Consider the following 17,924-nt stretch of genomic DNA (forward strand, 5'->3'; position numbering starts at 1 on the left):
CGCTAAGTGAGATTGTTAATAGAAGCCGATCTACAGTTCAGTTCAAAACAGACGGTTGTGTCGAAAATAGGTCAAAACGGCAAATAATAAAATATTTACCTTGAGTTATGAGAAGTATATTTTACGGCAGATCAAAAAGGATCCATTTTTGAGTGCACCGCAGCTGGAAAAAATTGCTGAAAAGGATTTGGGAAAAGTATGCTGCCCTCAAACAATAAGAAATATACTGCATACGTCGAATTACAATGGAAGAAGAAGAGCTAGTCATAAACCTCTAATCAGTAAGCGAAATCAAGAAGTAAAATTGAAATGTGCCAAGAAACACATATCAAAAGAGCAAACTCACCTTTTTGGTTTAGATGACAGACCTTATGGATGCAGAAAGGCAAATGAAGCGCTCCTTGTAAAAAATATGAAGCCTACAGAGAAGCACGGGTTGGATCAGGGTTGGTGTATTGCATTTTATTGAGGATATTATGGATCAAAAAGTTTGCCACTCTGTAAGGAAAAGCTCGGGCTTGGCGAAGATTAATATTTTTATCAAGACAATGATCCGAAACACAAGGCTTATAAAGTGCGGTCATGGCTGCTATATAATTGTCCCCATGTCATGGATACACCAGTTCAGAGTCCAGACATAAACCTCGCACAGAAATTATGGAGCTATCTCGGTGGAAAAATCCGCCAGCATACCATACATTGCAAAGAAGATTTGAAGAAAGCTTTGTTGGAAGAATGGCAAAAAATTTACCCTAGCCTTACAAGTTTCGTTTGGATCTATTGTAAGACAATTTTTTTTTAATAAAAATCTATGCAGATTCGATAAAATCGTTGAAAAATTCTTATCATAACAACCGATTGGCGTCGTATAAGAACACATAAAAAATGTACAAATGCTTTTGACATGGTCCCATGGTAGAAGAATACAGGTAGATGCATCAACGCTTGGGATCATTGATGTGTCAATTTTTTTTAATGTTTCTTCAAAAATAAGTGTATTACATGTTTTCCTATACGATGCGAATCGGAGGTTGTTGTGGTTTGCATTTTTTTTTAAATTTTTATAAATTTGATTAATTTCTCATTCAAAAATTCCAATTTCAAAATTGGTTTGACAGTTCATTGTCCCAGCAGCTGTGTCGATGTCTGTATTCTTTTACCTTGAATTGTCCCAAGCGTTGATACATCTACCTACATTATTCTACCATGTTAGCTGTTAAAGCTCCAAGTACGTTTACATTTACGAAATCCACTTGATCTCAAATGTCAATTTCATAACGTATACGTCAAATAATACCCGCTAAATTTATGAATACGATTTACTCGACATATATGCTATGGAATTGACTTTTGTAACTGGCATCTTCACTTTAGCTTAAAATAATAAACAAAACGAAAAACGATTTATTTGCCCGAAAATATTTTTATATTTATCGGAAAGATATAATAACCGGCCTTATTATTATTATTCTTTAAAAATTTTAAATAACATTTATCAAAATCCAACCAGGGAGAAATCCACAAAAAGTGGTAAGTGATCAGAGCTACCGATAAAGTTTCATATAAATACGGGTGTATTCCTCACGACCACACTTCATTTAGCAAGAAACCATAATGAAAAGAATAATTCTTGTACTTGTCGTGACGCTTTTGTCCATGGCCACAGGTATAGCTGTTGAAAAATGGCATAAGAGTGAAGATGGCAGTCTCTTTTATATCGATACGGAAGCTAAGGTCAGTAAAATCTTCGAACTATCACATGATACTTAATTGAATTAATTATTTTCATAACAGTACAATTGGCATGGTGCTTGGAATGAATGTGCACGGAAAAATATGTCACTGATTGCAATTGATAGCCGGTATAAACACTTGCAGATCGATACATTGATTAAAAAATTATTCGGTAATGGTTTTCTTCGAAGTTTTCCAAAACAAATGCAAATTAATGTTGAAATTTTCTCCCTCAAGCTGCATGTCCCTCATTTTGGATTGCCGGCCATGACAATGCCATTGATTTGCGTTATGAATGGGCCACCAGTGGTGAGATTTTCTCGTTCACCAATTGGGGTCCCGGCCAGCCGGATCGTCTGAACAACAATGAACATTGTATTTTGATTTGGCAAAATACTTGGCAGTGGTACGATTTACCCTGTGGTCATAAATTGGGTTTCATTTGTGAAGAGAATCGTTATATCAAAGAAAAGGCCAAGGAACTGGAAATTCTTAAAAAAGAGTGCCAGAAAGATGATGATGTGGGCAAATCTAAGAATATTGCTTTATTTATTAATTCGAAGCCAACTTTTGAATATTTAAAGAGTTCAAATTGAAAAAATAAAGATTATTAGTTTTTTGAAATTGTTCAACTACGTGTGGTTTTTGTTATTGAATAAATCGTTTCATTTGCTATTTTGGCTCTAAAGGTGAGAGTACATAAAAGGTTTTTTTGCCTGTCCTAAAGGTGTGAATACATAAAACTTTTTTCTGTTTGACTGGCTTAAGTCATCGTCTGGCTGGCTTCTTTGGAAAAGAACAAAGGAGAGTAAGGCCAAAATCGATCTAAGTCAACCTAAGACTACTTTGTTCCTCTGCGAAGAAGCTAGCCGAAGACTTAAGGGTGAGAATACATAAAACGCTTTTTGGCTGGCTTAAGTAATCGGCTTGCTTTTTGGGAAAAGAACAAAGGAAGATAAGGCCAGAATCAAACTAAGTCAACCTAAAAATCATTTCCAATATGGTATTTTGTATTATAGTACATTCTTCCTTCATAGAGGGTATAAAACCAAAATAATCCAATATAGGCCACACATTTACGAACTTACAGTACGTTTATATATAAATGAGTTAGTTGGATTACAATTGTCATAGACATTACTTGTACTTCAAATAAATCCTCTTTAAGTGGGTTAACCCTGCAAAAAGTTCTAACGTAAACATGGCATTATTTCCCATGCATAAAACAAACTAGTTTTTATTTATTTTTGCTACTAATTTTTTTATATGTTTTTATTTTACTGTATTTTGCAGTTATCATGTATGGTAATACACTTCCTCTTTAATTACAATTTCCATTATAGTTCTTCCATATGAATGTTTTCGCCAATGCCCTGAGATCATCCTGGTCTTGCTCTCTCGATTTGGCTTTCAGCAGACGATTTTCTTCGCATATGAAACCCAGTTTAGAGGAGGTACACGGCAAATCATGCCAATCCCAGGTGGTCCAAATTAAAATGCAATGTTCATTATTGTTCGAACGACCCGGTTGGCCTTGACCCCAATTTGTAAAGGTGAATATTTCACCAGTTGTGGCCCATTGATAGCGTGTATCAACGGCCATATCGTGACCAGCTATCCAAAATGGAGGGCTTGTGGCTGAAAATTAACAAAATTGTAAATATATATTATATTATATTATATATATACAATCTTATGTTTACAATTATTTTTCCAAATTATGTATCTAATTGTCAAAAAATGATTTGCACTATGTTCCTTTTGTAGCATTGACAACACTGTTATTTTTCAATTGTCCCTTCCTTCAGTTGTCAGTGCGTGCAACAACGGTCGGTGGTGAATTTTACTCGTTAAACGACGAAGATGTTAACATATTGACAATGAATTAGTTTAAATGTAAGAAAAAATCGTGAATTCTAATAACTTATACCCTTGTTAACAAAATATTTGCTTAAATTAATCATTTTAAAGTAAATTAAAAATGTGTGCAATTGCAATGTTGTGTCGTCCCTTTGCTTACTACAATTACGTGCGTGTGTTTGTGTTATGTGAGAAAGGTTATTTCGCTAATTCTATTTCCTGCGTTCACTTAATTTGTAAATACGATGCGTTGTGAACTGTTTTCGTAGAAGAACAGTAGTGTTAAATTTTATTATTAATATTAAAATTTAGTTAAATAATTCAAATATTTTAGAAGATTGTCTAATTGTTAAAATATTACTTGTATTGCTATCACTTGATTTTGCAAAAAACAACTTTGTGGGCTTTGATTTGCACTACGTCTCTTTTTTAGCATTGACAACACTGTTATCTCTCAATTGCCTCTTCCTTCAGTTGTCGGTGCACGCAACAACGGTCGGTCGGCAATTTTACTCGTTAAACGAAGGCGTTATAATTTTAAAGAAAACAAATTAGTTTAAAAACTAGTGAATTTTTATAACTTATTACCTTGCTAACAAAATAACGGTTAAATAAATACATTTTCTTTGGGTAACATTAAAAATGTATGTCTTTACAATGCAATTGCAATATTGTGTTGTCCCTCTGGTTACTACAATTAAGTGCGTGTGTTTGTGTTATGCGAGAAAGATGATGTTGCGAATTTTATTCTTTGCCTTCACTTAATATGTGAATATAAACAAACAAATAATTCAAATATTTAACAGCAATGTGCAATTGTAAAAATATTTGTATTGCTATCACCTGTTATTACGAAAAACACTTTTATGGGCTTCTATTCGCACATTATTTGCACTATATTCCTTTTGTAGTATTGACAACACTGTTGTCTCTCAATTGCCTATTCCTTCAGTTGTCAGTGCACGCAACAACGGTCGGTCGTGAATTTTACTCGTTAAACGAAAGTGTTAATATTTTAACAAAAAATTAGTTAAATTGTACGGAAAAGTAGTAAATTCAAATAATTTATTCCCTTGTTAACAAAATAGTGCTTAAATAAATCCGATTTCTTTAGATTACGCTACAAAATAGGTGTGTTTTTTCTATGCAATTGCAATGTTGTGTTGTCCCTGTTGTTACTACAATTAAGTGCGTGTGTGTGTCTTATGTGAGAAAGATGACTATGCTAGTTTTTTGGAAGTCTAATTAGCGATACCTTGTTCGGTTGATTGTTTGAAAGAATAGACTACAAATATTGGCGAAATTATAGAAGAGTGTTTTAATATATAATATATTTTGGAGGATCTATTTGTCAATCAATATTTTCTAAAATTGATTAATGTTTGACCAACACGTGAGAGAGAGTGAAAAAGAGCCGCACAAAAATTGAGAATAAAAGAGTCATCAAGAGCAAGAATGGGCAAAATAATGAATGATAACAGCAATATTAAATTGTAAAAATATTTGTGATGCTATCACCTGTTATTACGAAAAAACACCTTTATGGGCTTTTATTCGCACATTACTTGCACTATGTTCCTTTTGTAGCATTGACAACACTGTTGTCTCTCAATTGCTTCTTCCTTCAGTTGTCAGTGCACGCAACAACGGTCGGTCGTGAATTTTAATCGTAAAACGAGTGTTAATATATTAACTAAAAATTAGTTAAATTGTACATAAAAGTAGTGAATTCAAATAAATTATTCGCTTGTTAACAAAATAGTGCTTAAATAAATCCGATTTCTTTGGATTACGCTAATAAATTTGTATTTTTCTATGTAATTGCAATGTTGTGTTGTCCCTTTGGCTACTACAATTAAGTGCGTGTGTTTGTGTTATGTGAGAAAGATGACGATGCGAATTTTTTTTGAGGCCTAATTAGCGATATCTTTTTCGGTTGGTTTTTTGAAAGAATAGACTACAAATATTGGCGAAATTATGGTCGAGTGTTTTAATTCATTTGGATCTATTTGTCAATCAATTATTTCTAAAATCAATTAATTTTTGACCAACACGTGAGAATGAGAGAGGGAGAGAGTGAAAAAAAAAGCGCAAACAAACAACAATTAATGCTCGTAACGGAGGCTGAGGGCATGGTGTGTCAAATTACTAATTAGAAAATCGCAAGTTTAATCCAATCAACAGGCAAACTTAATAAGAAAACTAAACATGAAGTGTACTGGAATTTGAGACAAATTCAATTCAAGTTTTCCAATCATTTAAAGACAGTTTATTTTTAACTTCATTATTTGGATTTGGCTGGCAGGCTGGTAAGTATTTACTCTATATGTCCATTTTAAAATAAGGGGTTACGATGTACAAAACGAATAACGTCTCGTTGTTTCAAATAATATAAATTACGTTAAAGGAAATGAATTTGAATATTGAACTAATACATCCCTAAACCCACATTCATTACATTTTAAGCTCAAATGACGTCACGCCCATTCATATCCTTTCCCGCCCACACATTTAAATTTTTATACCCTCCACCATAGTATGGAGGGTATATAAGTTTGTCATTCTGTTTGTAACACCTCGAAATATACATTTAAGACCTCAAAATGTATATATATTCTTGATCAGCATAAAATTCTATGTCGATTTGTCCGTCTTATGTCACTCTTGCTTCCGAACAAAATTAAGTAGATTTATAAAATTTTACTCAAATGTATATTATGTCTGCAGGACTTTTGGTATTGAGAATGGGCCATGTAGGTCCACGTTTTGGTATAGCCACAATATAACGGTACCTCCCGATATTCGGTATTTTTATGATTGTTTGTTTCAAATTTGGTATTTGAAGTTCGTAATGGATACTACAGCCTATGGCAGAAAATTGTCTGTGCAGGTTTACGTTTTCGTGTAGCCGCCTTATAACGGTACCTCCCGGTATTCAGTATTTTGATGACATTAGCTACATTATTACCGATTTTTGTAAAGTCCCATTTGAATACTGTAATGGCTTATGACAAAAGTTACCTATGCAGGTCCATGTCGTCGTATAGACTCTAATATAACAGGTAAATTCAGTATTTTTAAAATTTTAACATAATTTTTAACGGATTTTAATGTTTTTGAGAATTGCCAAATTCGTTCCAAATGGTGGAGGGTATTCAAAGTTCGGCCCGGCCGAACGTACAGCTTTTTTAGTTGTTAATATTTATAAAGCATATATCATACTTACGAAATAAACTTCGGATAAGTGTATCAATCTGAAAATGGCGGTCATAGCGATCGATGGCAATCAATGACATATTCTTGCGAGCACATTCATGCAAGGCTTCAAACCAGTTGAACTGAAATTGTTTTGATGTTATTGATGTAAATAATAAGATTTGTTTCTACTTTTTAAGATTTATATGTATCTGTATCTATGAATGTATGTATATACGGATATCTTACCTTTTGTTCATTTTCGACATAATATAAACTTCCATCATCGCTTTTATGCCATTTCTTTATCACGGCACCCGTCACCAATGGCGTTAGCAAAACCAGAATTGCGATGCACTTCATTTTGAGAACTGATACTTGGAATTTTAATGCAACATTAATTTATATTAAAACATACGGTGGATTTCGAAAAATCCATCATTTTATGATAAAGAAATGTGAAGTACCCTCTGCAGAAGAGGAAATCCTTGCGATAAGAAATGCAAATTCTAATTGTTTTAAAATTTTGTAAAAAATATGTTTTTTTCGTTCTTTCGAATTTTTATTATCCACAACAAAAATAGCCCCCCCAAAAAGGGGAATAACATAGACATCCAGTTGTGTTTTGCAGTTAAACCACAAGAATGATAAGCTGCTTTGGCGTTTAAAAATTGCTATCAAAGAACTATCAAAAGCGACAGGGGTGCCCAATTGAAGGCACATTTCCAGATTTCTTTTAAAAAACCTTCTAAAAAAATTTTATACTACAATGCACATTTTACATATTTGTTCCCTGAAAAATTCTGGTTGTTTTGGTACTTCAAAAAGATTTGCATATATTTGTTTCGCTCTTGAGATCTATAACCGAATTTCATTTATGGAAGTTTGGAAATCCCGACACATATTGCGCCAAAAAGAAAATTGTCTGAGTATTAAAAAGAATTGTGACTATCAGACAGAAAAGCAGGGCTTTCAGAAACTATGTTTTCAAAGACTGACCTAGAAAGAGATTTTTTTTAAGAATAGTTTCTTAAGGACCACCAAGGACAATAAACGTATATATTTTAAGAATATTTTTTCAACGACCATCAAGGCGATAAACGTGTTTTTTTAATAATAGATTCTAAAGGACCACCAGGACAATAAACGTGGATTTTTTAAGAATACTTTCTCAAGGACCATCAGGACAATAAACGTGGATTTTTTAAAAATAGATTCTCTCCTGATGGTCCAGGACGATAAACGTGGATATTTTAAGAATATTTTTCAAGGACACATAAATGTGGATTTTTTTAAGAATATTTTCTCAAGGAACATCAGAAGGATAAGCGAAGATTTTTAAAGAATAGTTCCTCAAGGACAATTAGGACAATGAAGGTGGATATTCGAGGATTTTTTTCAAAGACCAATAAATATGGATTGTTAAGAATACTTTCTCAAGGACTATCAGGACGATAAACTAAGATTTTTAAAGAATAGTTTCTCAAAGACATTCACGACAATAAAGGTGGATTTTTAAGAATATTTTTCAAGGACTCTCAGGACAATAAACGTAGATTTTTAAGAGTATCTGTTTCAAGTACTCTCAGGCCAATAACCTTGGATTTATAAGATTATTTCTTAAAGGACTCTCAGGCCAATAAGTCTGAATTTATAAGAATATTTTTTCAAGCACTCTCAGGCCAATTAACGCAGATTTTTAAGAAAATATTTTTTCAAGGACTCTCAGGCCAATGAACTTGGATTTTTAAGAATATTTTTTCAAGGACTCTCAGGCCAATTAACGCAGATTTTTAAGAAAATATTTTTTCAAGGACTCTCAGGCCAATGAACGTGGATTTTTAAGAATATTTTTTCAAGGACTCTCAGGCCAATAAACGTGGATTTTTAAAAATATTTTTTCAACGACTCTCAGGCCAATAAACGTGGGTTTTTAAAAATATTTTTTCAAGGACTCTCAGGCCAATAAACGTGGATTTTTAAAATTATTTTTTCAAGGACTCTCAGGCCAATAAACGTGGATTTTTAAAAGTATTTTTTCAAGGACTCTCAGGCCAATAAACGTGGATTTTTAAAATTATTTTTTCAAGGACTCTCAGGCCAATAAACGTGGATTTTTAAAATTATTTTTTCAAGGACTCTCAGGCCAATAAACGTGGATTTTTAAAAATATTTTTCAAGGACTCTCAGTCCAATAAACGTGGATTTTTAAAAATATTTTTTCAAGGACTCTCAGGCCAATAAACGTGGATTTTTAAAAATATTTTTTCAAGGACTCCCAGGCCAATAAACGTGGATTTTTAAAAATATTTTTTCAAGGACTCTCAGGCCAATAAACGTGGATTTTTAAAAATATTTTTTCAAGGACTCTCAGGCCAATAAACGTGGATTTTTAAAAATATTTTTTCAAGGACTCTCAGGCCAATAAACGTGGATTTTTAAAAATATTTTTCAAGGACTCTCAGGCCAATAAACGTGGATTTTTAAAAATATTTTTCAAGGACTCTCAGGCCAATAAACGTGGATTTTTAAAAATATTTTTCAAGGACTCTCAGGCCAATAAACGTGGATTTTTAAAAATATTTTTCAAGGACTCTCAGGCCAATAAACGTGGATTTTTAAAAATATTTTTCAAGGACTCTCAGGCCAATAAACGTGGATTTTTAAAAATATTTTTCAAGGACTCTCAGGCCAATAAACGTGGATTTTTAAAAATATTTTTCAAGGACTCTCAGGCCAATAAACGTGGATTTTTAAAAATATTTTTCAAGGACTCTCAGGCCAATAAACGAAGTTTTGTAAGAGTATTTTTTCACTATCAGGCCAATAAGCTTGGATTTTTAAGAATATTTTTTCAAGGACTCTCTGGACAATAAGCCTGAATTTATAAGAATATTTTTTCAAGGACTCTCTGGACAATAAGCCTGAATTTATAAGAACATTTTTAATAGACTCTTTTAGCCAATAAATTTGGATTTTTTTTGGAATATTTTAAAAAGACTATCAAGGCAATAAACGTGGATTTTAAGAACATTTTCTCAACAATAAACGTGGATTTTAAGAGTATTTTTTCAAGGACTGCCAGGATAAAAATCTTGGATTTTTTAAGAATATTATCTGAACAATAAACGTGGATATTTAAGATTATTTTTTCAACGACTCCTCAACCAATAAATGATGATTTTAGGAATATTTTTTCAAGGACTCCCAGGAAAATAAACGTGGATTTTTAAATATATTTTTTCAAGGACTCTCAGGCCAATAAACGTGGATTTTTAAGAATAATTTTTCAAGGACTACCAGGTTAAAAAAGTATATTTTTAAGAATAATTTTTCAAGGACTACCAGGTTAAAAAAGTATATTTTTAATATTATTTTTTCAATCTGACAAGGAATCCTTTCATAAGAGTTACCTGGCAACAAATGTGATTTTGTTAGAACCTTTTTATATATTGTCCATAATTATGGATTTCCCAAGAATTTTAATTTACTGGTGTCTCAGATTAAATTATACAGTAATCCCCTTTCCAAAATCTGCCCATGTTTTTTTTTCTCTTCTCCCCTACTCACAAACAAATTCCATTCTTTTTTCAAGCATTTGGTGTCATTCTTCTTTCTTCCATTTTTTTTCAAAAACGTTCTTCCATGAATGGTATTTTATGTATTTTTTCAAATTTGATTTGAAAATTTCAGAAAACTTGGAAATATGATACCTGGCACCCATTAATTCCCAACCTAGGCCATCTCTGTAAATATACTTTAAACTACATATGAATAAATAGTACTTACAAAGTACACACGTATTTCAAAATAGTTTCGAGCAAGCATTCAACATGAGAACTTTGATTATCTTGGTGTTTCTCGCTGGCGTTTTTCATACAAAATTTCAAGTGCTGGCAGTGAGGGCAAAACTTTATCAAACGCCCAACAATGTTACATATTTTATTAATCAGGATTATACAGTTAAGTGTTGTTGTGTTTTATAATAGAATATATATTAAAAAATAATAAAAAAAAAAATAATAAAAAAAATGGCAAACCTGTTTGCAGTACACCTGGTTTGAGGCTCTCATAGAATGTAGCAGCCGAAATATGTCCCTGCTGACCCTGGAAGAGGATGTCGAGTTGCTGGATATTTATCAAATTGCGATCAAAAATAATTTGTAAGTTTTGTGTGAACATAAAGTGAATTTATTTGGAATTTTGCCACCCAAATTAGAATCTCCTAGAGCAATAGTCCTCCGCATTCTCTTTTTTCCAATTTATTGTAATTCGTTTTTTTGTTTTGTTTTGAATAGTGCCAAAAAGCCACCTCATCTCTGGACAGGAGGTGTCGGCTCAAATCGCAAATTTATTTGGTTTTCAACGGGCACCCCAGTTGCCACTCGCACCTGGGGCATTGGCAATCCAGATAATTCAGGAAATGTGGAAAATTGTGTTCAAATCTTCGAGAATACAAATAAACTGAATGACATCAAGTGCTTCGAGAAAATGGGATTTGTTTGTGAGAAAAAGCCAGGTAATGACGAGGAAAAACCTTTGGCGGATTTTGGAAAGTTCGGGGATTGGTGTTTAATTTTAATCAAGGAAAATAATGAATAAAAAGAAAAACCAAAAAAGTTTTGATTTTTAATTTTAGAACAAAAAAAAATATATTAACAAGTAAAAAGCTTTATGTACAGCTGTAATTTAGGCCAGGCTGAACTTTAAATATCCTCCACCATTTGGAATGAATTTGACAATATTCAAAAATTAATTAAAATCATCAAAATACCGTATATAGAGAGGTACCATTATGGGGAAACTCTACAAAAACGTGGACCTATACAGACAACTTTCTGTCATAGGCTGTAGTATCCATTACGAACTTCAAATACCAAAATTCCGGTGAATAATGTCGCTGAAATCATTAAAATCCCGAATATTGGGAGCTACCGTTTTATGGGGGCTATACCAAAACGTTCCGTTTCTTTGCAAATGATATTCTTAAAAATCCACGTTTATAATCCTGATGATCCTTGAAAAAAAAAAGATATTCTTAAAAATCCACGTTTATTATTACACCCGTTTCTTTGAAAATGATATTCTTAAAAATCCACGTTTATTATTACACCCGTTTCATTGAAAATGATATTCTTAAAAATCCACGTTTATAGTCCTGATGATATTTGAAAAAAAGATATTCTTAAAAATCCAATTATAGTCCTGATGATCCTTGAAAAAAAAAGATATTCTTAAAAATCCACGTTTATGGAATGAAAAAAATTCCTTGATGATCCTTGAAAAAAAAAATATATTTTTAAAAATCTACGTTTATATTCCCGATGATCCTAGCCCTGATGGTTCTTGAATAAAAATATTTTTAAAAAAAATCCACATTATAGTCCTGATCGTCCTTGAAAAAATATTCTTAAAAAACAAAATTTATTGTTTTTAAAAAATCTTAAAAAATCCTCGTCCATTGTCTAGATGGTCCTTGAGAAAATATTCTTAAAAAATTCAAGTTTTTTGGCTAATGTTCCTTGAAAAAACATTTAAAAAAAATCCTCGTTCATTGGTCTGACGGTCCTTGAAATAATATTCCTATAAGATTCCTGCTGATTGTCCTCATGTTCCTTGAGAAAATATTCTTAAGACATTCTCGTTTATTGGTCTGATGGTCCTTAAAAAAATTTTCTTAAAACGTTTACTGACCCGTTAGTCCTTCAGAAATTAATCTAATCGTACTTGAAAATTTGGGAATATATGTACTCTGAAGAACCCTACGTTAATTGATCAGATGGTGCTTTATAGACCAAGTGTATTGTCCTTGAAAAAATGTTCTTAAAAAATCTATGTTTGTCGATCTAAAAGTACTTGAAAAATCGGGAATATATTTCTAAAACCCCTACGTTAATTGATCTGATGGGGATTTATAAACCAAGTGTATTTTCCTGATGGTCCTTGAAAAAATGTTCTGAAAAATCCACGTTTATTGACCTGATAGCCCTGAAAAAATGTTCTTAGAATCCAAATTATAAGCCAAATTTATTGTCCTTATGGTCCTTGAAATAAATGTTCTTAAAAATTCAAATTTATTGGCCTAATTACCTGAGAATACAAATTAAAAGCCAAATTTATTGTCCTGATGGTCCTTGAAAAAAATGTTCTTAAAAATTCACATTTATTGGCCTGATAGCCTTAGAATACAAATTAAAATAATAAAAAGTCCTGATGATCATTAAAAAAATATATCCTTAAAAATCCACCTTTAATTGGCCTGATAGCCCTTAGAATCCAAATTATAAGCCAAATTTATTGTCCTGATGGTCATTGAAAAAAATGTTCTTAAAAATTCACATTCATTGGCCTGAAAGCCCTTAGAATCCAAATTGTAGGCCAAATCCTGGCCTGTTATCCCTGAAAAAATGTTCTTAGAATTCAAATTTATTGTCCTGATAGTCCTAGAGAAAATAGTCTTAAAAAATCCACTTTAATTGGCCTGATGGACCTAGAGAAAATATTCTTAAAAAATCAATGTTTGTTGTCCTGATGATCCTAGAGAAAATATTCTTAGAAATCCATGTTTATTCTCCTGATGGTCCTTGAAAAAATATTGTTCAAATTATCCACTTTATTGGTCTGATGGTCCTTGAGAAATAATTCTTAAAATATCAACGTTTATTGGCCTGATGGTCCTGGAAAACTTAATCCAAAAAAACTTCCTTTTTGGTCCATAAAAAAAATATTTCTAAAAATCCACCTTTACTGGACTGATGGTCCTTGAGAAATAGTAGATATATCTTGAGAGTTTAGAGCTCAATCTTGTCTTACACATTTATTAGAATCCATTTCGATTATTTTGTATAACAATTTTTAAATGATTGTATTTGTTTGGATTTTGATACGCATTATTGTTGTTTTCACAAATAAATCCACACTGAGTTTCACAATCCAAATCATTGATCAGCATATCCTTTTTAATATTCAGACAATTTTCTTTGCCGCGATAATTGTCGGGATTTCCAGGCTTCCATAAATGAAATTCGGTTAAAGGGCGCCAAGAGTTCAGCCAGGTAAATTTACCATTTACCCCGACTGCCCCCAACCAGAGAATGCTGGTATTTCCAATGTTTCTAAAGAAAATGAAAATTCAATCGATTTTTATTTATATTCAAGATATGCATGAAATTCAACTTACAAATCATCGCTTATCAGAAGCGTTTGCAAATCCTTAAATTGGATATCATTTTCCAGCGAAAATAAATGCATGGATCGGTAGCTACATTCAAAAACGGCATCAAACCAGGTATACTGAAATGAATATTGAATGCAGAATATTAACAGTTCATTATAGAGGATTACCAAAACCAGCGTTTTTTGAGAATATTTTTTTCAAGGACTATCAGGACATTAAAGGAGGATTTTATTTAAGAACCAACAGAACAGACCAACAAAAAGTAGATTTGCATTTTTTAAAACAGTTATTCATTTTTAGGAACATCTTTTAACAACATTTATTGTTTGCAAGTCCTGGCGATCCTTGAAAAAAAAGATATCCTTAAAAACCCATTTTTCTTGTCCTGTTTATCCTTGTCCTCGCTGTTCTTGAAAAAATATGTATTTAAAAATCCACGTTAATAGTCCTGATAATCCTTTGAAAAGAAAAATTCTAAAAAAATCCTCGTTCATTGTCCTGACAGTCCTTGAGAAAATATTTTTAAAAAATTCAAGTTTATTGACAAACGTGAATTTGGAATATTTTTTTTCCGAGGACTATCAGGACAGGAATTAGTATTTTATTTAAGAACCAAAAGAACAGACCAATGAAATTATATTTGAATTGTTTAACAACATTTATTAATTTTTAAGAAACATTTTTAACAACATTTATTGTTTGAAAGTCCTGACGATACTTGAAAAAAAGATATTCTTAAAAATATACGTTTATTGTCCTGTTCATCCCTGAAAAGCCACATTTATTGTCCTGACTGTTCTTGAAAAATGATGTATTTAAATATCCAGGTTTATAGTCCAGATGATCCTTTAAACATAATATTCTTCTGAATCCATGTTTGTAGTCCTGATGATCCTTTAAAAAATTCTTAGTAATCCACGTTTTTAGTCCTGATGATCCTTGAAAAAAAATATTCCAAAAAATCCAAATGGTCCTGATGGTTCTTGAAAAAAATATTTAAAAAAACACATTTATTATCCTTATTGTCCTTGAAAAAATGTCCTGAAAACCAAATCTATTCAAGTCAAGACTGTCCATGAAAAAACTTCCAGATTTTTTTTGGAGTACCACCGCCGATTTGCAAAGTACTATCTTATGTGAATTTTTTAAATAATATTTTTAAGGACCAAAAAATGTATTACCTATAAAAAAATGTCCTTCATTTGGTGTTTTGAAATATATTTAGATTTTTTAAGAATATCTCTTCAAGGACTAGCAGACCAACAAAATTATATTTCTTACTTATTCAAGAACCAACAACAGTTTGTAATAATTTATTTCAAGGACTATCAGAACATTACACGCGGATTTTTTAAGAGTATTAAAGAGTTATTCAAGAACTATCTGACCACTAAACATTGTGTTTAAAGGATATTTTTTCAAAGGCTATTAGAGCAATAAAAATTGATTTTTTAAGAAACCTTTTTCAGGGACTATTAGGGCCAAAGAAAAATTAACTATTTTAAGAGAGTTTTTTTATAAATTTATTAGGAATATTTGTTCGACGATCAATAGATCAACAAACCTGGATACTGAAGAAATATGTTTTTAGGGACATTTACATATTTTTTTTTCTCAAGGATTTTTAAAAAATATTTTAGAAGTACCAATAACCGCGAATTTGTGAATAACTACCTAATGTGGGTTCTTACATAATATTTTTAAGTACCAAAAAAAGTTATAACCTGTTCACTTTTTTCCATAAAAAATGTCCGGCCAATTTGTGTTTAAATGTTTTAAGGATATCTCTTAAAGAACTAGCAGACCCACAAAATTAGATTTTATTTATAGAAGAACCAACAAACGTTTGCAACAATTTATTTTAAGAACTATCAGAACATTAGACGTGGATCTTTTAAGAGAATTTTTTTTTTCAAGGACCACCATTACATTAAGGCCACTAAGGATTAAGGATATTTTTTCAAAGACTATTAGAGCAATAAAAATGGATTTTTTTACGAATTTGGAATTTTTAGGAATATTTTGCAAGGACTCTCAGGCCAATAAAAAATAAACTGTTTTAAGAGAGAGTTTTTTTTATAAATTTATTAGGAACATTTGTTCGAGGATCAATAGACCAACAAACATGGATACTGAAGAAATATGTTTTTAGGGACATTTACATATTTTTTTCTCAAGGATTTTAATAAAATATTTTAGAAGTGCCAATAAACCATATTTTTAAGTACCAAAAAAAAGTTATAACCTGTTCACTTTTTTCCATAAAAAATGTCCGGCCAATTTTATTAGATTAGATGTCCGACCAACAATATTAGATTTTATTTATGCAAGGACCAAACATTACAAACGTTTGTAACTATTTATTTCAAGGACTATCAGAACATTAGACATGGACCTTTTAAGAGTATTTTTTCAAGGACCATCTGACCACTTAACATTATGTTTTAAGGATATTTTTCAAAGACTATTAGAGCAATAAAAATGGATTTTGTAAGGAATCCTTTTTCAGGCGCTATTGAACCAATAAACGTGAATTTTTTAGAAATATTTTTCAAGGACTTTCAATCCAATAAAAAATAAACTATTTTAAGAGTGTTTTTTAAAGAATCTATTAGGATTTTTTTCGAGGATCAATAGACCAACGAACCCGATCCTGAAGAAATAGTTTTTGCAGGACATTTAGATCAACAAACTTGGATGCTGAAAAAATATTTTTCAAGGACAAACAAATGTAGATCCTTAAGAAATATGTTTTCAAGGACTACCAAATGCGGATGCTTACATAATATTTTTTGAGGGACATTTAGGTCAAAAAATTTTAAACAAACTCAATTTTTATAAATATTTTTCCCAGAAATTTTTTTAAACTTTTTTAGAAGGCCCAATAATCTATTAGGATTTTTTTCGAGGATCAATAGACCAACGAACCCGATCCTGAAGAAATAGTTTTTGCAGGACATTTAGATCAACAAACTTGGATACTGAAAAAATATTTTTCAAGGACAAACAAATGTAGATCCTTAAGAAATATGTTTTCAAGGACTACCAAATGCGGATGCTTACATAATATTTTTTTGAGGGACATTTAGGTCAAACAATTTCGCAGAAATTTTTTTAAACTTTTTTAGAAGGCCCAATAATTGCGGCTTTGTGAAGGATTAATAAATTCAATGAAATTTTGATTTTGAAAATAATTTTTCAGGGGCATTTTGGGGAATATTTTTTTAAGGATGAATAGACAAACAAACGTCCATTCTGAAAAATATTTTTAAGGACATTTAGATCAACAATCTTGGATCCTGAAAAAATATTTTTCAAGGACAAACAACTGTAGATACTGAAAACATATGTTTTCAGGGACTACCAAATGCGGATTCTCAAAAAATATTTTTTTACGGTCATTTAGATCAACAAATGAGGATCCTAAAAAATATTTCAACGAGCTTATTTTTTTTTAATATTTTTCAAGGAATTTTGCAAACTATTTTAGAAGAACCAAATTGAATTTTCAAATAATTCATTAAGGACAAAAAAAAAGAATTACCTGCTCCCTTTTTTCTATAAAAAATGTCCGACCATTTTGTGTTTTAAAATATTTAGATTCTGATAATCCGACAAAATAAAAAGTGAAGAAAAACAGTAATGCTCTCATGTTGAAAACTATAAGTGAACTGTTTTTAGAATTCATAATCTCGAGAAACCGAGAAATGAAAGATATATTAATGAAATTTTATTTTCAAGAATGAGGGAAAAAAATTGACCGGGCAAAGCCATAATAAACAATAATCACCAAGTTGCCTTGTTCCATAATTTGCCACAGCTCTCCGCAATAAAAATGGGGTGCAGAAAATCCCCCGAATTGATTTCGAATTCACCACATTCCCAAAAAGCAACAACCCAACAACACATTTCCTTTTAAATCAAACAATAAACAGAAAAAAATGTCAGATAAACAAAT

General features: G+C 31.3%; 4 protein-coding genes and 1 long non-coding RNA gene across 5 annotated transcripts in view; 3 read left to right on the plus strand and 2 right to left on the minus strand.

Moving 5' to 3' along the window:
• Nucleotides 1-1,602: 1,602 nt before the first annotated feature.
• Nucleotides 1,603-2,369, plus strand: LOC101898728 (lectin subunit alpha). The gene is made up of 3 exons (XM_011295466.3): nt 1,603-1,734; nt 1,795-1,906; nt 1,972-2,369. The coding sequence occupies exons 1-3, from the start codon at nt 1,615-1,617 to the stop codon at nt 2,328-2,330; spliced, it is 591 nt and encodes a 196-aa protein (XP_011293768.2). The 5' UTR covers nt 1,603-1,614; the 3' UTR covers nt 2,331-2,369.
• Nucleotides 2,370-2,991: 622 nt separating this feature from the next.
• On the minus strand, nt 2,992-7,197 carry LOC101898892 (lectin subunit alpha). Its single transcript, XM_005186540.4, has 3 exons — nt 7,039-7,197; nt 6,821-6,932; nt 2,992-3,372 (listed from the first exon to the last, which is right to left on the minus strand). Exons 1-3 carry the CDS (start codon nt 7,150-7,152, stop codon nt 3,056-3,058), a joined length of 543 nt encoding a protein of 180 aa, XP_005186597.1. The 5' UTR covers nt 7,153-7,197; the 3' UTR covers nt 2,992-3,055.
• LOC131803015 (uncharacterized) overlaps nt 3,915-17,924 on the plus strand; it is a 170,871-nt gene continuing 156,861 nt past the window's right edge. Inside the window, exon 1 of the long non-coding RNA XR_009342445.1 lies at nt 3,915-5,903. This is a non-coding gene — a long non-coding RNA (uncharacterized LOC131803015). The remainder of the gene's footprint in view (nt 5,904-17,924) is intronic.
• On the plus strand, nt 10,623-11,391 carry LOC101899073 (lectin subunit alpha-like). Its single transcript, NM_001305118.1, has 3 exons — nt 10,623-10,751; nt 10,840-10,952; nt 11,088-11,391. Exons 1-3 carry the CDS (start codon nt 10,623-10,625, stop codon nt 11,389-11,391), a joined length of 546 nt encoding a protein of 181 aa, NP_001292047.1.
• On the minus strand, nt 13,580-17,666 carry LOC101898378 (perlucin-like). Its single transcript, XM_005186537.4, has 3 exons — nt 17,511-17,666; nt 13,970-14,082; nt 13,580-13,904 (listed from the first exon to the last, which is right to left on the minus strand). Exons 1-3 carry the CDS (start codon nt 17,652-17,654, stop codon nt 13,610-13,612), a joined length of 552 nt encoding a protein of 183 aa, XP_005186594.3. The 5' UTR covers nt 17,655-17,666; the 3' UTR covers nt 13,580-13,609.

This window comes from Musca domestica, unplaced genomic scaffold (genome assembly GCF_030504385.1).
Source record: "Musca domestica strain aabys unplaced genomic scaffold, Musca_domestica.polishedcontigs.V.1.1 26, whole genome shotgun sequence".
NCBI classification, from domain to species: domain Eukaryota; kingdom Metazoa; phylum Arthropoda; class Insecta; order Diptera; family Muscidae; genus Musca; species Musca domestica.

Coding starts and splice junctions, on each gene's coding strand:
- LOC101898892 (XM_005186540.4), bottom strand. CDS start 7,152: ATGAAGTGCATCGCAATTCTGGTTTTGCTAACGCCATTGGTGACGGGT. Junction 6,933..7,038: donor ATGTCGAAAATGAACAAAAG/GTAAGATATCCG, acceptor AAACAATTTCAG/TTCAACTGGTTTGAAGCCTT. Junction 3,373..6,820: donor ACTTATCCGAAGTTTATTTC/GTAAGTATGATA, acceptor GTTAATTTTCAG/CCACAAGCCCTCCATTTTGG.
- LOC101898378 (XM_005186537.4), bottom strand. CDS start 17,654: ATGAATTCTAAAAACAGTTCACTTATAGTTTTCAACATGAGAGCATTA. Junction 14,083..17,510: donor TTATAGAAAAAAGGGAGCAG/GTAATTCTTTTT, acceptor TATTCATTTCAG/TATACCTGGTTTGATGCCGT. Junction 13,905..13,969: donor CTTCTGATAAGCGATGATTT/GTAAGTTGAATT, acceptor CATTTTCTTTAG/AAACATTGGAAATACCAGCA.
- LOC101899073 (NM_001305118.1), top strand. CDS start 10,623: ATGAGAACTTTGATTATCTTGGTGTTTCTCGCTGGCGTTTTTCATACA. Junction 10,752..10,839: donor TTATTAATCAGGATTATACA/GTTAAGTGTTGT, acceptor ACCTGTTTGCAG/TACACCTGGTTTGAGGCTCT. Junction 10,953..11,087: donor ATTGCGATCAAAAATAATTT/GTAAGTTTTGTG, acceptor TGTTTTGAATAG/TGCCAAAAAGCCACCTCATC.
- LOC101898728 (XM_011295466.3), top strand. CDS start 1,615: ATGAAAAGAATAATTCTTGTACTTGTCGTGACGCTTTTGTCCATGGCC. Junction 1,735..1,794: donor ATATCGATACGGAAGCTAAG/GTCAGTAAAATC, acceptor TTTTCATAACAG/TACAATTGGCATGGTGCTTG. Junction 1,907..1,971: donor ATTGATTAAAAAATTATTCG/GTAATGGTTTTC, acceptor TTCTCCCTCAAG/CTGCATGTCCCTCATTTTGG.